At 33.9% G+C, this 19,749-nt stretch overlaps 1 protein-coding gene and 2 non-coding genes across 3 annotated transcripts in view; 2 read left to right on the top strand and 1 right to left on the bottom strand.

The window, feature by feature from the left end:
• Positions 1 to 4,113, bottom strand: part of LOC105214210 (uncharacterized) — a 131,359-nt gene extending 127,246 nt beyond the window's left edge. The window contains 1 exon segment of the mRNA XM_029041600.2: positions 3,298 to 4,113. Coding sequence (XP_028897433.2) covers positions 3,298 to 3,669 — 372 coding nt within the window. The 5' untranslated portion in view covers positions 3,670 to 4,113.
• Positions 4,114 to 16,927: 12,814 nt separating this feature from the next.
• On the top strand, positions 16,928 to 17,001 carry Trnar-ucu (transfer RNA arginine (anticodon UCU)). Its single transcript has one exon. It is a non-coding gene; the product is annotated as a tRNA-Arg (tRNA).
• Positions 17,002 to 19,151: 2,150 nt separating this feature from the next.
• Trnar-ucu (transfer RNA arginine (anticodon UCU)) lies at positions 19,152 to 19,224 on the top strand. The gene has a single exon. It is a non-coding gene; the product is annotated as a tRNA-Arg (tRNA).
• The last annotated feature ends 525 nt before the right edge of the window (positions 19,225 to 19,749 follow it).

The following is a 19,749-nucleotide window of genomic DNA, read 5'->3' as shown; positions in this document are numbered from 1 at the left end:
TAGTAAGGACTGCATCTATGAATTATTGCTAAAAGAAATATTTGAGGCAACAAAGTATTTTTTTAATAATTTTTGGTAAATATATTATTTATTTTGAGTTAAAAAAATATTTAGAAATCATGTAAAGAAACTCTAAATTCTACTGAAGACGAATATTATATATTTTGATAATTTTTAAAAACTTCGAGAGTGCGAAATCGAGATTTTGTAGAAATTTTCTATAAAAATTTATAAAAAGTTACTCAATTTCTTAAATTTGTATTTGTACTACTTTAACTGAGCTGAAAGTCCGAGTGCCAAAATTCTAACAATAAAATCTTTCTTCTTTAACTTGAACAGGAATTTCTTCCGACCTACATATAAATATCTATCTATATGAACATCCATAAATTTCCCTTGTTCTTAAAGCATGACTTTTCATTTGATTTTCATTTTAAATTCTCAAGCTTTCACTTTCTAAAATATAAAATGAAAATAATTCTCTACCAACAATGCATATAAAAGTAATAAAGCTGATTAAATTTCATTTGGAAATCACCTTGGCAAATGTACAAAATATTTTAAGGCACATACACACAAGGATTTCGTACATTCAAATACAATTACAATTACATACATATGAATATAAGAGTATATGCTCGCATATGTGATGTTTAACTTTGCTAAGCGCCAAACTTTATTTTGCAGCGTTAAGTGCCATTTTATGAATGTTTTATAAATATTTATATGTACCAGATACACATACATACATATCTTTGAAATATGAAGTGGAAAGGTTGTGTAAATAATAAACTGAAATTTGTTGCCATGTGCTTTATGTCGTTGATTTAATAAATTATAACTCAATTTGGAATGGAAGTAATTGAAGTATAAGGCAACCCAGTTGGAATTAGGAGCACTTATTACTAGGAGATTTATTATCTGCTTCCAAAGTTTAATTTTAATTTTAATTTTAATTTTAATTTTAATTTTAATTTTAATTTTAATTTTAATTTTAATTTTAATTTTAATTTTAATTTTAATTTTAATTTTAATTTTAATTTTAATTTTAATTTTAATTTTAATTTTAATTTTAATTTTAATTTTAATTTTAATTTTAATTTTAATTTTAATTTTAATTTTAATTTTAATTTTAATTTTAATTTTAATTTTAATTTTAATTTTAATTTTAATTTTAATTTTAATTTTAATTTTAATTTTAATTTTAATTTTAATTTTAATTTTAATTTTAATTTTAATTTTAATTTTAATTTTAATTTTAATTTTAATTTTAATTTTAATTTTAATTTTAATTTTAATTTTAATTTTAATTTTAATTTTAATTTCAATTTTAATTTTAATTTTAATTTTAATTTTAATTTTAATTTTAATTTTAATTTTCTGTTAATCTTAATTTTAATTTTCTGTTAATCTTAATTTTAATTTTAATTTTAATTTTAATTTTAATTTTAATTTTAATTTTAATTTTAATTTTAATTTTAATTTTAATTTTAATTTTAATTTTAATTTTAATTTTAATTTTAATTTTAATTTTAATTTTAATTTTAATTTTAATTTTAATTTTAATTTTAATTTTAATTTTAATTTTAATTTTAATTTTAATTTTAATTTTAATTTTAATTTTAATTTTAATTTTAATTTTAATTTTAATTTTAATTTTAATTTTAATTTTAATTTTAATTTTAATTTTAATTTTAATTTTAATTTTAATTTTAATTTTAATTTTAATTTTAATTTTAATTTTAATTTTAATTTTAATTTTAATTTTAATTTTAATTTTAATTTTAATTTTAATTTTAATTTTAATTTTAATTTTAATTTTAATTTTAATTTTAATCTTAATTTTAATTTTCTGTTAATTTTAATTTTAATTTTAATTTTAATTTTAATTTTAATTTTAATTTTAATTTTAATTTTAATTTTAATTTTAATTTTAATTTTAATTTTAATTTTAATTTTAATTTTAATTTTAATTTTAATTTTAATTTTAATTTTAATTTTAATTTTAATTTTAATTTTAATTTTAATTTTAATTTTAATTTTAATTTTAATTTTAATTTTAATTTTAATTTTAATTTTAATTAAATAGACTTAAATGTTTAAGTTATTTTTCCTTCCAGAACGTTGTCTAAATAAGATTTCCGTGTTTTCTTTCACACAAACACAATGACACACTAAGATTATAAGCGCATATTGGCAGAAAGGTTGCCATTTAAATGTTTGTATGTGCACTTTCATAATCTAAAGTTCTGCTATAAGTGCGAAACGTTGAATAAGTTCATATTTGTTCGTACATACCGTCATCATAAATACAAATATAACTGTGCTGAATACATGAACAGTTGAACAGAAAACTGCTTACAATTTAATAACAATTAAATTTACTTATGTTGCACATATGTATGTACTCAGTAAATATGAGGATTTTATATACAGCCAAATGTGCTACTTTTTCCATCCAAAAATGTTTATTACAACATAAAAGTGCATATGAAATGAGTTCGAGAGCAAGTACTTGAGTAACTTTTGAAATTTGTAAATATTTTCTCATATTGTTTGCTGTTTACTGTTGTTGCAGTTACTCAAATATGTGGCACGTCAAACACACACAGATTCGTGCATAAATTGAGCGAATGAGCATGCATTTACGCAAAAATACTGTTCTGGTATTTACACAGCTGGCTGCTGTGGAACTTTGTGTCGAAAAGTACACAGTTTAAAATACAGTTTAAAAACTCATTCCTTCGTCGCAAGTTGAGTGCCGGCACTTCGCACACCACTAACTACTTTGGCAAAGGTTCAGAAAAACCTGCCAAAGCACACACGCAGTTACCTTCGTACATAATGTTGTATGTGCTTTCCGAATGTAAATTTAAAGTGGTCGGAAATTTTCGTAATGAACTTAGCAAGCTTACCCACAAAGTCACAAATATTTGCCTAAAAGTATGTAGCGACATTTTCTGAGCTTTTGAACAAATATTGAGTTGGAGCTTTTGAGCGGAGTTTGAGTTGAGTTTGTGGTGCAAGTTTTCGTTTGGATTTGCTTTGGTAGGTTCTATTGTGAATACAATATTATAATAATGTTCAAATTATTCCTTGAAAATGTGTGACATTTTGGATATTACAAAATATAATAATAAATAAATAAAAAAGCTCAAAAAAGCTCTAATTTAAGCTCTACGCTCCGTAGGCCCATCTTTGGTATTAAAAAAAAATAAAAAAAAAAAAATTTCCAGTTAAAGCTACACGAACACCAGATAAGCTTCTTTCCACCCTTCAATATACCCCACTACTCACCTCGAGCTTCTGAAACCCCAACTCCAGATCGTACGCATCCAACTGTTCGCTATGCCTACGCCGATGTCGTACACCATCACCTGACATCGCCGCGAATGCGCTCTCCGCCGCCGTCGTATATATGGTCATACCTGCGTTGCTATCATTGCCGACACCAGCACCTCGACCATCCACGACGACAACAACATCGCCATGCTCATCCAACGCCGTGGCCGTGGCGCCAACGCCGCAGCCGCCAGCATTGTTGTCATCGTCCGCCGTGACATATTTATCGCGATCGCGTTGTCCGCGCGACTTCTGTAACACTGTTTGTCTGCAACGTGTACCACAAGCGATTGCCGATATTTTACTAGCATAATAGTACATAGCCATGTGTCACGTTTGGTTGAGGGTCCGGACGCGTTGGCCGGACATTTGTGTTTACTGGCGGAATATTGATGGCGTACGACAACATGTGCGGGCGTTGAAATATGTGCTCAAGTGTCGCTTGCACCGGTGTGCTGTCATCTTTGACGTGGGGGAGAACGGATATTTCCGATTTCGCGCAGGAGTGTGTTTTTTTGTTTTTAAGATTTATTGGAAATTTGCATTTTTACTAATTTCGAGATTTCTTTTTCGATTTATATTTTCAGAATTTCACTTTAATTTTTTTTAAATTAGTCACTATTGTTGCTCTTGTTTGTATATTTTTGTTTCACTTTTGAAATTGCATTCATGTTTTATTTAATCCGTTTTTGAGTGCTTTTCCAGTAATTTGTTCTGATCAACATTTTGTTTTTCGGTTTAAATTTTTAATTGAAATTTTCTTTTATTTTCTGAGAATTTTTAGCTGTTCTGCTGAAGTTCAACACATCTGCAAATAGAGAGAATATGAACTTTATATTATTTTCATTGAAAATTGTTTTATTTCAATTAATTTTATTTTAGTATATGTCCCTTATTCTTCCATACCCCCCATCATAAATACAATTCTTCAACACAGAATAAGTTCTATTAGAACAAGTTTATATACTATAATATTCAGTGTCACCAAAACCACTTCTTGCTAACAAAGTTCAAAAGTCGCATTTGCTTGTTATATAAGAAATTTAAAGAACAATATGATGATTCGTCTCTCTATTGACACGAGCGCCATCTGTCGGATTCAAGAATATACTGATTTTTAATGAAAGTTTGCGAGAAAGGTTTAAATTTATAAATTCTAAGGAAACATCTTAAGATATCTGCCAGAAATTGAAAAAGAGTCAATAAATCTGTAAGGATAAACTTGTTCTCAGCAAACAGCGCCACCTGTCGGATACTGAAATTGAAATCAAATCAAACTTCTGAATAGACTCATATTTTCTATACTTATTAATCTGTTAGCCGACTGTTTTATCGATTGCTTGTTTACAAAAATGGAAAATATACTACTCTGCTTTAAAGACACATCCTTTCTTTAGTTAAATTCATAAAAATATATATCTAACCAGACACTTCTCAAACAACTCACGTAAACAGTAAATGGGGAATGGTAATCAACAAGTCAGAACTGCCGCAATCAGTGAAAATCCTTTAATCCTTTAGGCCATGAATATTTAAAAATAAACTGTAAATAAAAGAGAGCGAAGCACGTGCAACAAGCTTTGTAGAAATACATACAGATAAGAAGCTCGGAAAGGGCTACTAAAGACGCCTCAACGTCTACTTTGATGTACTAAAGCGTCTGCAATAACATAAGCTGACGCCTTTACATGTAGAAATCTATTCATGTAAATAAATAAATATTTAATACAAATACATACATACGCTTAACGGTATGTAAATACAGAAAGCTTGTCTTCTAATAAATTTCATATGCACATAAGTAGTTCGGTCAGAAAGCCACAAAGTCACCGCATACAGCACTCAACATCGACAATTGCCTGGGAAGTGTGAGGAACTGAGGAATGCTGCTGCTTTGGTCTGGTCTGGTCTGGTGGTGGCGAAATGGCAGTTCGCAAGTCAGTGAGACTCTTGCTGTTGAGTTGTAGTGATTTCTGTCGTGGCTTTCAAATTAAATTTACGCATATGGAATTTAAAATGAGCATGAAATTTGATAGCCAAAATGTTAAGTAGCTGCGCGTGAATTGTGGTCGAGGGGGAGAAATTGCTACAGAATTGTGGTTCAAAGAGGGGTTAGAACAATTTTAAAGTATCCCAGCGGCTATGGAAGATGTTGAGGTCATTTTAAGATTATTCATGTGTTGAAAATAAGGGGAGACGGAGTCAATTTAGACTATTTTTTCTTCAAATTAAGTTAATCATACTTTCGACGGTTCAAATTACTTGATTAGGGGGATCAAACTTCAAAACTATTCTAATACATAGCCAACGAGAGAGTAGTTTGAGGCTTTTGAGAGTATATGCAATCAGTGCAAGAGTGAGAGAGGAAAGAGTCGAGTCGAAAAATTTCTGACCGCTAAACAATTTGAGCAAATATTCCATTTCATGATAAGGAGAGTGGTATCTTCATTGATTTTTTCCAACCGTTACTTTAACATAATTCTATTTATTCTCTGAACTAAACATATTAATGCCGTTATACATATGGAGGTGCGTGCGTTCGCTACACATAAATCACTGACATTAAAAGTTCGAATATTATACGCTGGGGAACAATTTCGCGGCTAGGAATAGGCATTAAAGCAACAAGCTTACTAAGCTTGCGTGGCTTTACGCCTATGCGGAAGTATTTATAAACATGTGTGAGAGTGAAACAAATTTTCTCAAATGTCCGTACGTGCTTAGCTAGCTTCATATGTGGGAGCTTATCAATCGCCTAGATAACCTAAATTGACTTGTTATTGTGTGCAGTAAATAAATTAAGTTGAAGAATTGGCGAAACTTATGTACTTAAGTAATGTGAAGAGTATAGGTTTGGGGGTGGAGATAAAATATAGGTTGTGGGACGGAGAATTTGGATAGAAATTGTGCCATAGTAAAAGTGAAGGCCTAAAATATATTTAAGGATATATTTTAGTGGGTAGTCCTCTTTTCTGCAGAAATAATATAAAATAACTTACAGACACCTAACCACTAATTCTGTATACCTTTTGGATATAACATTTAATATATTTTTTTCTTTGAAGCGTTCAATATGAGCTCATCAGCACGGATTACTAATGGGTTATACCACTATCGTTAATATCGAATATTCATTGATTTTTTTTTAGAGCTTAGTGAATTAAAGTCAGATTATTTAAATCTGTCTTATTAATAACTATTTGTCACTTTGCCTTAAACGTGGTTAGAATCAACGACAGTAGTCAAAAAATGTAAAGCATTTTCAGCAAATAATTTGCCACCACAGGCAACAGACAAGAAGTTAAAGCAGAAGAGTGTAACATAATGCAACTTTATCCTGGCTTATCTGGCTGTCTGCTGTGAGCAAAAAATTCGCCAATACACACCGAATACTTTCAATCAAAAACATATTTAGCATGGTGTGCAAAAAGTTAGCATACATATTTACTTTACAGATATATATAGGTACATATAAACTGGACAGAGGCAACATGGAAGATATAATATACAATATGTATGCCAGATTGAGAGTAAAATTTCGAACTGAAAATGAACTAGTTCAAAAAGAATCAGTTTGTTCGAAAATAAGTAATGAGTTGGCCAATTTGATTTTAAAATTGTATCAAAATGGTGTTCCGAAAAATGATATTAACTACCAAAATACTATAAATTTACTTATATTTTTCAATTTCGACAACTTATAGTCATTGTAAGTAATGGAATTTGATTTACGAAAATCTTGAACTGGTATAAGACTAGTATATGTATATTACTCAAATTTGGGCACTGGTCGATTAAATCGATTAAATCGTTTTATATCGATCTTGGACATTAACCCAACAAAATATTTGAAGAGATCTGTTTGCATCCCAAACTTATTCTCAACTCAAAATGTCACTTTTTGAGCCGAATTCTCGACATTTGCGGTAATGGTCGATTAAATCGATCAAATCGTTTTATATCGATCTTGAGCATTTGAGTCAACATTAACTCAACAAAATATTTGTAGAGATCTGTTTGCATCCCAAACTCATTCTTAAGTGAAAATGTTACTCTCGAAATTTGCACGGAATACGCATGCTGTCAGAAAGATGATCAAAAGTAGTAGCTAGCGACGGCCAAACTTTGCATAACATTTTTGTAACCGTTTCTTTACAAAAAAGCCTTAAATTAAAAAAAAAAACGGCGGAAGCAAATTTGTAGACCGAATATATAGGAGTATTTTGTAGTCTCGTGTAAAACCACCAGTTGTTTTTATATAAAAAAACACCGCTGACTAGTTGAGCTTATGATTTGTACTAGTTGTAACGAAATTGCACTAGTACAATTCTCTGCTGGGGTATCTCCATATATTCATATTACAACTAACTCAATACAGTTTTGTAGTTCGTTTCTCGCCTTCATATTGATAAGTTAATAAAATTATATTGAATATTTCTTTATGTGATTCTTCAGCTGTGTGTGTATTCAACAGTTCACTATCTTCACTAGTTTCTTCAGCACACGCAATGCTTAGACGACGGTTTCCCGAACTTATTTTATAACTTTTTCAATTTTGCTGTGTTGCGTAAAAGTTTCGCACAAAAGCACCTTTTCACTTCATCAAAAAAAAAAAAAAAAATACCGGAGAAAAGTGAATGCAAATACAAAATAAGTAGAAGAAATAAGTAGAAGAAAGAAGGGGTTACAAATACGTTGCTACGGTTCTTCAATAGATCCATATTTTTATTCTTGAAAATTTTGCGTTTATTTCACGCCTTGGCTTTGTTGTTGCGCCTTCTTAACAAGTAAGAAAGCTAAGCCGGTCCGCTTTAAGACGCCTTTAGTCGTCACCGACAACGTGCTAGTTAACCCTTGGCTTTTGCTCACTCCCACTCACTGACGGGTTTGCTTAGGCGCTTAAAATGTCATTATCATCAATCTTTTTTATTGTTGTTGTTGCCCATATTACTCATCTCGTTGCCGGGTGTTGAGCGTTCGATTGCAGCGTATGCAAAGTGTCAATTTTGTTGTGCGCCTGTCAGCTGGCCTGACACTTTCACTTTGATTGCGGCGACCCTTTTTTCTACTTTCTCCTGGCAGTGTGTGTATGTGTGTGTTCCTCACACATATTGCTGATAATTGTGTGGGTTGAACTGTATTTTATTTATTATTATTATTTTTTGTTTTTGTTGTTACTTTCGTTAATGCTTGTTTGTCCTTTGTGCCGGCGTTTGATAGCACGCATAATGTGGTGAAATTTTACTTAATATACCGTAATGTTGTTTGCCATGGAAAAGGTGTTTACTACGAAGGGACATCAGAAAGGAGAGGCAAGTTTGCGGTTCTTGAAGTTGTTTTTTAAAGCAGTTGAGGACAGAATTTCGCAGTGTTAATTTAATTGAGTGAATTTAAGTTTTTTTTGCTGCTATCATTCTTGGAAAATCTATATTTTAATATTTAAATTAATATTTGTTTAGGGAAGGGAAGTTTGACAGCATTGGAATGTTTATGATTTTCTTTTCAAGGTTTAAATTTATAAATTTATTAATTTATATATACTCGTATGTGTATTTTGATGTCTTAGGTAACAGCTATCTTATGAACAGTATCAAAAACCTGTAGAATGTCTTCATTATTGGTCACAAGAAATTTGTTTTATTTGGAAAATTCCCGTTCATTTTTTTGTTGTTGTTTGAGGAAGCATCTTAAATGTCACTTCTATGAGTAATAAATCGACTCTAAATGCCAGATGATGATTAATGTCAGAGTCAGAACTAGGGTTCAACTCTCTGCTCTCCATAGGTAGTTTTTCTATAATTTAAAAATTTCACTCGATTAATTTATGAACACTAAAACCCCCCATAGTTGCTACTCCCTTGGCGGCAGCGGGTGAGAATCCAGCTTCTTCATATTGCTAGTTCTTGAATATCACGAGTGCAAAGAAGGTAATAGCGTTTTTAGACAGGAGCTAATTGATCAATTAACCGGCATCTGCTCGATTAAAACGCTAATTAAGATCGATTTACCATAAAATCTATTTCAATTGAATTTTAATCGACTTGAAATTGAAATGCAACTCTGACACGACGGTAGATGTCGCTGCTAAAAATATTATTCAATTGATAATAGCAAGTTCTTATGAAAAGCAAAAACAAAAATGTATAACAGCTGATTGGTTATAGAGTAGCCGGCAGTATAAAAGACAAAAAAGGGTTTCTCATTGAAAATTTTAATTGATCAATTAATTTGACTGTCTAAGTGAGATAGTAAAAAGGATTATTCTCCTGAGTTTGTTATTTAATTGAAAGAATTTTCAATGCAAAAAAGTATATTTTACATACATTAAAGTGATCCCTTCATTTACTATACAAATCAACCCAATGTTCTAGTGATTTACTATACTTGGACTAGAAACATCAATCCAAGTTTATATGGATTTGAAACAGTCTATGGATCGCTTCATACATTCTGCAGTACATTCTGTTTTGATCTATTTAAAAGCAATAAAAATTTGAATTTGTTTAATATTAGTTTGGCAAATATCTCCCTTCCTTTTTGTTTTTTTTGCTCTTTATTCAATGCTTTATAAAGAGTGTTAAAGTGAACGGAAGCTGGTAGAATTAAGGGTCTGGCCATATGGGAGCAGCTCATAGTGGATGACTCCCTTCCTATCCCACCAAAGACTTAGCAAAACTTTCCTCCATCAATCCCGGCCTGCCATCAATCCCGGCTTCGCCACTGTTTGAAACGAATCAGCGGCCTTCGACCACGACCGTTTTCACTTGATATTGTGGTATGTGATCCATTTTTCGTCGCCAGTCACCATGCGTTTCAAAAATGGGCAAAAGCGGCACCCAAACATCAAGCTTTTTTCTGTATCCAGCCTTCTGCAGATGGTTTAAAATGGTTTGGTGACTAGCTCCCATCTTCTTGGCGATGTTACGAGATGCCACATACCGGTCTAACTCGATGTTTTCTTTGGTTTGATCGGTATTGGTCGTCACAGGTCTTCCGCCGGCTGGCTTATCCATGGTTTTCACCCGCTCTGAATCGTCGGTCGAAACCATTCCTTCGCAGTTCGAAGTGATAGAGTACCGTCCCCCAAAACACTATTAATCTCACGGAACTTTTCTCTAGCGGATTTGCCTTTAATGAAGGAAGACTTTAAAATAGCGCGAATTTCGGCGTTAGTGAACTCCATGTTTACACGTCTATAACTGTTGAACGTAAAATCTAAAACTAATCATGCATAGCGTCGTTTTGTAGGTTATGTCAAGACCTTTCAAAGATGTATAGTATTGCCAGATACGAGCTCTGTAGCGCTTTATACATAGCCGCGAAATTCAAAAGACAAACAGGCGGAAGGGAGAGGAGTCTGACATCTAAAGGTGTTGAACTTGTTCAAGCGTAGTTCTATGCTGGAAAGCGATTCAGAAAATGCCATTGTAATTGGAGCATGAGTTTTTTATATTCAATTTAATGTAAATCCAGGTTTTTCTATGACCGACAATATTTTTTTCTTGCAGTAACCTCATCGAAAGCTCAGCTATTCAAGCAGTGTAAAGCTTTTGTGCTATGTGGCAATAAAAGCCGCTCGCATTGCACAATTAATTAATTATTTAGTTCTCAAGTTAATTGTTCATACAATTTGAGCCATTAAAAGCGTAATTGCAACAAAGCATTTAATATGCTGGCGTTTTGAATATGAAAAAATTTTAGTTGAAAAAATTTAATTTAGCATGGAAAAAAATTAATTAAGTAGCAGCAATGGCGAAAAAAACAGAGTCTGTCATTAGGCGAGTAATTAAAAACAAAAAGTAATGCCAACATATGGCAAGTGTAATTGGCAAAAAAATAGAGAGTAGAATTGCATATATGTATATTAGATAATTTATAACGACACACTTCTGTCGGCAAACACTTTCATGAGCTCGTTTGGCAAATAGTTTTTTTCAAGATATTTTTTTCAACACTTGCCACATATAGCATACATGTTGCATGCTGCAAGCTGCAGTTCTTTTCACACTTTTTTACACTTGTCTGTACTGTAGCGCAACCTCACTCTGTTGACTGTGCGAAGTCATAAAAAATTTACAGCCATGAGCGCATAAAAAGCACACACAAACACATGCGCAAGTGGGCATGTGACAGCTTCTGCAAGTGTATGTGTGTGTGTTTGGCAGTTGAAGAGCGCAATCGTGGCAGTGTTAGTTATTGTGTGTGCTTTGTTGCAATTAAGGCATGGACAAATGACATTTGTCAGGAATGCAAAAGGAAAAAAGTGAAACTGAAACATCAAATAAAACATGAGACACAAATAAATAAACAAAGCAGTACAGCAGTAGCGAGTGAAACAAAAAAATGCAAAGCTTGAGGGCAAGCAGTTTTTGCAAGGCAAATGTCATGCATATGACAGCAGCAGTGTTTAAGTGGAAGCGGGGCGGATGAGGTGAGGGGTATGTAGCTAGTAGTCAGTGAAAGAAGAGGAAGTGGAGTGCTGAAGAGAAAGCTGCTGGCACGCGAACAATTCGTATGAGTGACAGTGGCCAAGTGTCGAAGCGTTTTTTTTCGCAATAACAACATCAAGAACAACACACACACATATGGAGAAAAAGAGTGGTGTGTGACACACATCGACTGCTGTATTTGCCACTCTAACAAAGTGAATGACAACTTGCATGCCACACTAAACTACTACGGCTGGACTAACTGCTCGTGTATAGCTGTCTGTCAGTCTGTCTGTGTGACTATCTGTTAGTCAAGCGATATGCTGATATATACGCAGGCGATCCGTCGAAATGGCTTATCCAGCGCGCTTATCTAATGCAAATGACACAAGCACTTGCATAACGGTACATAACGGCAAGTGGTCATGTGTTGTCATGCTGGCCTACATGCTCAGTCGTTGGAGGTGCTTAGCGCATGATGAATGCCAATTGTACGAAAGCGAGTTGGCTCGCTTTGAGCCAGCTTCAATGGCTCAATGGCCAGGGCACTGTTTCTGGGTCAGTATTTGTTTGAGCGCGCAAATTTTATTGTCAGCGTTGTCCTTGTTGTTGTTGTTGTATGCAAGCAAAACGGCATGCCACCTACACAAGCGTGCTTTCACTGCTTTTCAAATTGTTCTGTTCCAATTTCGTTTTGCTTATTTTTGTGCCATTTTTGCTTTGTATGCTTGTTGTTGTTGTTGTTGTTGTTGCCATTTGGCGTACTTAATGCATTTTTAATGCCACATGCAACGCTTATGCGACAGCCAACTAATCAGCGTAATAACTGCTGTTGCTGCTGCTGCCTACGCTGACCCAATATCATGTCTCTTCTTACATGTATGTGTGTGTGTTCTCATCCGCTATGGTGGTGAGTGTGTGCCTTCAAAGTGTGGCAAGTATTAGTGGCACGCAAAATACCTGTTTTCTTTTATTTCGCGTGTGTCTTCTTTTACTCATTTGGCATTTCTTGCTTCACGTTTGTGGCATGCAGCATCAATGCGAAATGAAAACTATTCGCCAAAGTGAAATGAATTTCGTGTTCGGTGGTATGAAAGTGACCAAAGTTGCGTTCAGCATATGATATGCTGTTTCATACAATGAAATTCGGAGCTTTAACACACGTTTTTATTTGTTTTTGTAAGATTTTCGTATACATTTATTCCTTGGGAAATGAATTTGGGAACAAGTTTTGGTGAACTTAATGATTTTTGGTTCAATACACAAAGTAAGAGATTCTTCCCCTTTTTACCGACACGGAAAAGAATAGTAGGTTGAAAAATAAACAACAACAGCAAAAAAAAAACAAGTAAGGAAGGGCGAATTTCGGGTGTAACCGTACATTTTATATTCTTACAATTGGTTTATATGATTGCACTAAGATAGCAGAGAATTCGATCCATATATTCAGATTAAGTCTACAAGAATAACGAGAATCATTGTACAGAATACCTGAGGGCTGACATAATTCCTGAACCGATTTCACCTCCATTTTCACCACCGCTACTTAATTTTGCAAAGATATCTCACACATTAATCGATCTAAGTCGATATAAGCTTATTGGAAGTATGATACATTATATAGATATATGGGAGCCGGGGGAAGTTATGACACGATTTTTACCCATTTTTGGCACAAAAGCACATTAGGTTAGGTTAGGTTATTCTGGTGGGCCAACAGGCCGCACATACATAGATCAGTTATAGTCCTTAGCGATATTAGTTGAAGTGGCGTCACGTATTTCCTGAGTAGTAGTCATCGTTTAGTCAGCGCTTGACGCGAATTTGAAGAGATTATGAGGCCTCGCGATCTCCTTCAACCTATCGTAATGCGCGTCCTCTGGATACCTGAAGCGTTTTTTTCGCTAGCGCAGAACAATCGTTGAAAACATGCTCCACTGTTTCGTTGGTGCCCTGTTCTTGAGACTTCCGGCATTCCTCCCGATCTGACAGCCCCATCTTATTGACGTGCGCCGCTACTAGTCTGAGACCAATTAGCATGCCAACCATGGTTCTACAGCCCTTTCTATCAAGTGATAGTAGTAAACTTGTGTATTTCAGATCTACCTCTTTGCAGATGACCTTTGTGGTTATGCAATCCGGTAGATTCTTTCAACGCGTTTTGATTCAGAAGCACATTATTAGAAGAAAAATATTTTAAATGAACTTCTATAGAATAAATGGAGGATTTAATAATATTTTATTAAAAAAAAAATGATCGATATCTGGGTCTCCAAAAGTTATAGTCCAAATTTTATATCCGAATTTAACTCCTCTGGTCTTCCTGATCATACTTCATGATATCAATGTGTATTTTTTAGGTGTTCAAACAATTGTTCTTTGAACAAAGCTATTGTACTCTGTGCAACACGTTGCTAGAGTATATTAGCGCTTTCAGTTGAACTGGCTTCAATAAGTAGTGTCGTAGAGTAAAAAAATCGATTGTGAATGAATTCTGTATAATTGAGGAAACTCAAATAGTAATATAGGAAATATCAAGTTGATTAATTTTTAATAACCATTTTTTATATGCAAAAAGTATTTTCAAATAATTTTGAGTCTAATAAAAAAATTATTATAATATTTTTAGTGAATTATTTTTGTAAATCTGTATTTAATTTCACCAACTCAGGCAAATATATTAAACATAATCTCTCAAAAATATGCATCCTTGAATATTTATAATTGAGACACTTAAGCGCTTAATGATGCAGAAGAAGGGATAATTTAAGTTATGAAACTCGCATCAATGCGAAAAAGTTAAAAGCGAGTCAGCATAAATTCATATTTGTACTAGAGAGCACACACAAACACATATAGAAATGCCCGCCTTACCACAAACAAGTCTCAAATAAGCTCGAATCAATGTGTATATATGTATGTGCGTGCATGTATTGCCTTACGAAAATCCCCCAAAGGATGACATGAAGTCAAGTGAAATAAATCGAAATAGAAAAGTTGCGCTGTTGCACGATTGCGCGCCATGTTTGTACGGCAAATTAATCATAAATAATCGTTTGCGTATCACTAAGCCAAGCCAGTACAAATACGAGGATGACAAGCATGAAATATGCTTTGGCAAAATGAAATATATGCCTAAATAAATAGATACAAGAGAAAAAACATGAAAAAAACAGTAAAAAAATGAAATGAAAATATGTAATGAAATGTTGTAGAACAAATCCGAATGTTATGCGCGCTGCACGCGCGAAACGAGTGGTCAGCTTGTGAAAAGCGAATGACAAGACTGTGGTACTCACACCACTGCGAGTTGGAATCATAGAAGACATTATGAAGCAATGTAAAAAGTTCAACGCGAGGAAGCACGTAAGACAGCAGCCGAATGTTGATGTGAAGCTATTGAAAAGCAACCAACCACTCACTCCGTCCGCCTCGCTCAGATCAGTGAGTCGACAGACAGCTAAGAAAACATGTAAACACTTTGAGACAGTTGTGGAGTCCCAAGCGCTGGCTACTAGTGCTGGAAATGAAATAAGAAACAAGGCCTAATCAAAATGGCATAATCATTTGTTTGCTTCGATTTTTTGCCCATTTGCTGTTTGTTGTTGTTGGTTGGTTGTTTGCTTGTTGTCATTGGACTACGAATATTATTGACATAATCATCATTGACATCGAGCAGCAAATGCGTGGCACCAATGACCCAAACGAAAATACTTTCTTTTTTATATAAAAGACTACATGTGACTGTTAGCGACAGCGGCATGTGTACGAAACGACCACACAGTTGACCGGCGGCGGCAAATAACAACGGCCAAAAATAAGAAAAAAAAAATTTATATATTTACATTGATGCATGTGTGTGTGTGCGCAGCCGAAAGGAAAATATTAACGCAAGTGATTGGGGAGCAAAAAAAGCCGCTGAGTAATGGCAGGAAGTGTGAAAAGGCGTCCACCAATGGGAGGGCGCTCGCGCAGTGCTGGACTGAGTTGAAAGTAAACGGAGACGAAAAAATGAATTTATTGCTTTTGCCAACGGCGCACACAATAACCGAGTCACATAACAAAATATATTTCTATGGATGTATTTGTTTTTTTTTTTTTGTTTATTGTATGTTTGTTGTTGCTGACGCTTGTGGTGACCGAGAAGGGACGCATTCAAGTAAACATGTGCTGTCGCATGAATTGGCAAAATCAAAACACGATCTCTGAATAAATGGACCAACAAAAGTAATCGCAATGTACACTTGAGAGACTCATAATACACGCGTTAAGCAACAGCGGCGGAGTGGTGGACAGACTGGCGTTGGTTTGTAGACATTCTAAAATGTTGAGAGTATGCGTAAGATCAATGACATTTGTGGTGCGTGTCCCACTAGGAAAGCAGTATGTTTGGTAGTTATTAAGTATATTAAGTCATATCGAGTTAATAACAGTGAGTACATATATACCTTTACTGCTCAGTAGATATTTGAATGTGTCAGTTTTGGTCCGAATCTCAAAGTAATTAAGTTTTCATACATACATATCATATATTCATAGCTTCTTTAACTCTTCCGAGAGCTTTTCAATTGAGTTGAGAGCTTTAACTCTTCTCAGAGCTTTCCAATTGTATTCCCAGCATTTGTTTCTTAACTCAAGAGAAATTTATAAAGCATTTACCTTGTCTGATAAATAGTCAAATGTTCCAAACTCAAATATAATCGGCTAAAAGTATGCTGCAATGACGTCACTTTAGCAATGTCAAACGTAAATACGTAAAATTAATGCAGGAGTACTCTTAAGTCACTAAATTCATTGAAACTTTTTTATAAATTGGGCTTAATATTAATATTAGTTACTTAATACAAGAATAAAGGAAGATAGCTAGAAACAAAGTGAATTACCATGTAGTGTAGTCGGGCTTGGTTAAGCTTATTTACACAGCTGGTTTCAGATTTCAGGCCATGCAAATAGTAGACCGAGCCAAGATTCGAGTAGAAGACAACTTTTTATGTTTACCTTTACACAGATGGTGCGTATGACTTTACTGATGTACTGTGTACTTTTCTGTTTCAATATGAGCTGGGCTTAAAGTAGGCTTGGCTTCAAAGTATGTGCGTAGTTCTTAAGACACGAAAATTTTAATGTTTTTTAAGATGTTTGAAACATAATTAACCGGCCCTTTGGTGCAGTGGATAGCACATTGGACTTCTAATCCAAAGGTCGCGGGTTCGACCCCCGCAAGGGCTCAGAAGATGTTTCTAAACATAAATTTTTTGGTTGCTTCATTTACGATAATATGTGGGTTGAATGGAGTGTAAGAATGTGCGACAACTCTGAAATAGGCGTTGTAGAGAGCGTACTCTAGTAAAGGGGTTCATCACCGGTTTTCAAAATTAAAACTACCAAATATTTACACATGTTGGATTACGCTATTTTAAGACAGATACTCTTTTGGAGACGGTCCGTACCTATGTTAACCTAGTCTCTTCCAACTACATCTCATGCAATTTAGCCCATCAAATTTTTTTCCTTCATCATCTCCGATTAACTTTAAAGTTCGTCACAAAAACTTTAGCGTTAAACTTTTCCCGCATTGCGTTTTAAAGTAATCACGTCGGCTGGAATATAAAACCCCACTAAGTTGATAACTAATTCTATGGTCGTTGCCACTTGCCAAAGTCAAGTGTTGTCACCGATGCTAATCTAAGTTGGTCAATGATATGCGGCGCGGCACTTAGCACAAACACCCACAACCAGACACATACACTCCTCCCCCACGCGCATAAAATAAAAACTTTTGACGAACCTAAAATGAAAGGACGAAGTGAGTGAGTTTCCACAGAAAATGTGTGAGTGTAAATTGTCAAGTCAGTTACTTCGTTGGCACATCAAAATATTCAATATTGATAACAATCAGCAGAAGAAAGCACCAGCGCCAGCATGTAGCCACAGTGGCTGTGGGAGGCGCGGCTCTTTCCTGCTGCACGTAGTACGACCGAGGGCGTATCAAGACCACCCGGCCGCCAGTTGCTCAAGCGTGCGAAGTGCTGAAGGGTCACCAACAGCAATCACACATAGATACGAGTGCTTGTGGCACGATAAAGAGCTTTGATTGCCAATATATTTGAATTGAAAATCAGTTACTAAGAAATCATTACGCTACCAAACATTTTTCTGTCGATTATTGGCGTATACGAAATTCAATTTGTGAAAATTTCATGTGAATGCGAGTGAGTCTTTATTTAACGAGGCACATATGTTCGGGACATAATATTATATGTCTATGATTGTGTATGACAAATAATATGGTAATTCGTGATTCGTTGGTGGGTTGGAAATATGGACATTTGTTGTAAACTTGCTTAAGTGCTTCATAAATTCGCCTTGAGTGTCCATCCTACCGAAATATTCATTCGCCTCTTTCTTTTGTCGACCATGATGTACTTGTTAGCGTCGCTGTAAGTACATTCAAATTGCTACTGTAGTCATACTTTAAGTTTGATTCGATTTGCATTTGTTGAATGTTGTATGGAGTTAGAGATAGAGCTGGATAGAAAAGGGGGGCAAATTTGTGGGCGCTTTTACTTTTCTTTGTTTGTCAATTTATGCGCGACTGCTGCTGAAATGATATTCAACATTTGCATTCAGTTTTTGTGTTCGAACATTTGTTAAGAGAGAAATTTTGGTAAAGATTTGTGGTCGAAGATTTATAGCATTATTATTCAAGTGGCTTTCAAATGAATAACATTTTTGCTAAGTTTGTGAATTAAGAACTGGTCTATACTTGGTAAAATAGCGGAATATTTATGTGATGAATTAACTATTTTATTTCACGAAAAAAAGGTTGAGGCGTTCTTCGAATATTGTGCCTAAGTGACCCAAGCTGCTCGTCAGAGGATGAATAAACTTTAATCAATTTTCATACTGTTCATTGATAAGTATGAACTTTACTAAGTCGAACTCTCTAAGTGATCTGCAAAGTATGTGTATAAAACTCCAATACAGTGTTTAACATTTCAAAAAATAATTATGTTTTGATTTTAATAACTTAAGACTTAAACTGAAACCTATTTTGTTGATCAAAAGACGTATGGCATGAACGCTTAGGGTAAGACTTCAAGAGTGTTTGTTCAGCTGCTTAGTTTGTTCGATTCGCTACTCTCTAACTTTCGACGAAGACTAATTTCGACTAATCGAAGACAGTGTGTGTATGTATATATATGGCATATAATACAAGCTGTGTAAACAAGTTGCGTACATATTTGGATACAAATTTAAGAACATGCGTCTCTTTTCGGTTGTTTAAACAGTTGGACAATAGTTTTTGTATACAGTCGATAGTTTAAACTAACGAATTTTCTAAAATTTTATTTCGAATATCATTGCTACATATACAACGGCTCTTTGGTGCAGTGGATAGCACATTGGACTTCTAATCCAAAGGTCGCGGGTTCGATCCCCGCAAGGGCTCTGCTGGAAGATTATATTTTTTATATGATAACACAAATAAATTGTGTATTAAAGTTCTAAAGAGCTCTTTTGTTATAAAATTTATGAATTAGAGAGCACAAGTGACTTTTAATGGCAGCTTTACATGACATCCCGTGGGACCAGAAGTACAAAATTGTAACGATCCTAATAGCCTTTTCGCACATGAATAAATATAATAAATTTAGTACAATAAGATTATAATTGAGAAATTAGTTTTTGCCCTTCGCACTGCCGATTACTGGATTAACGACCAGCTGAGATACATTTTTTTCGCTGTTCATAAAAAGTTGGTAAGTTTTATCAGCTGATTGTTATTTCCTCAATAAATACAAACAAATTTACAGTGAGGACAACAACCCACACTGATTTAGGGTTTCAACTCGATTTGTATTCGATTAAAAATTAATGTAGTAAATTAAGCATTTTCTTTTGTATGGTAAATCGATCTAAATTTGTACATTAATCGAGCAAAGATCGGTTAATTGAACAATTAACTCCTGTGCGA

The sequence above is a fragment of the Zeugodacus cucurbitae genome, chromosome 3 (genome assembly GCF_028554725.1).
Source record: "Zeugodacus cucurbitae isolate PBARC_wt_2022May chromosome 3, idZeuCucr1.2, whole genome shotgun sequence".
Taxonomy (NCBI): domain Eukaryota; kingdom Metazoa; phylum Arthropoda; class Insecta; order Diptera; family Tephritidae; genus Zeugodacus; species Zeugodacus cucurbitae.
The sequence above is the reverse complement of the archived record's forward strand: the minus strand, read 5'-3'. Positions and strand labels throughout refer to the sequence as shown.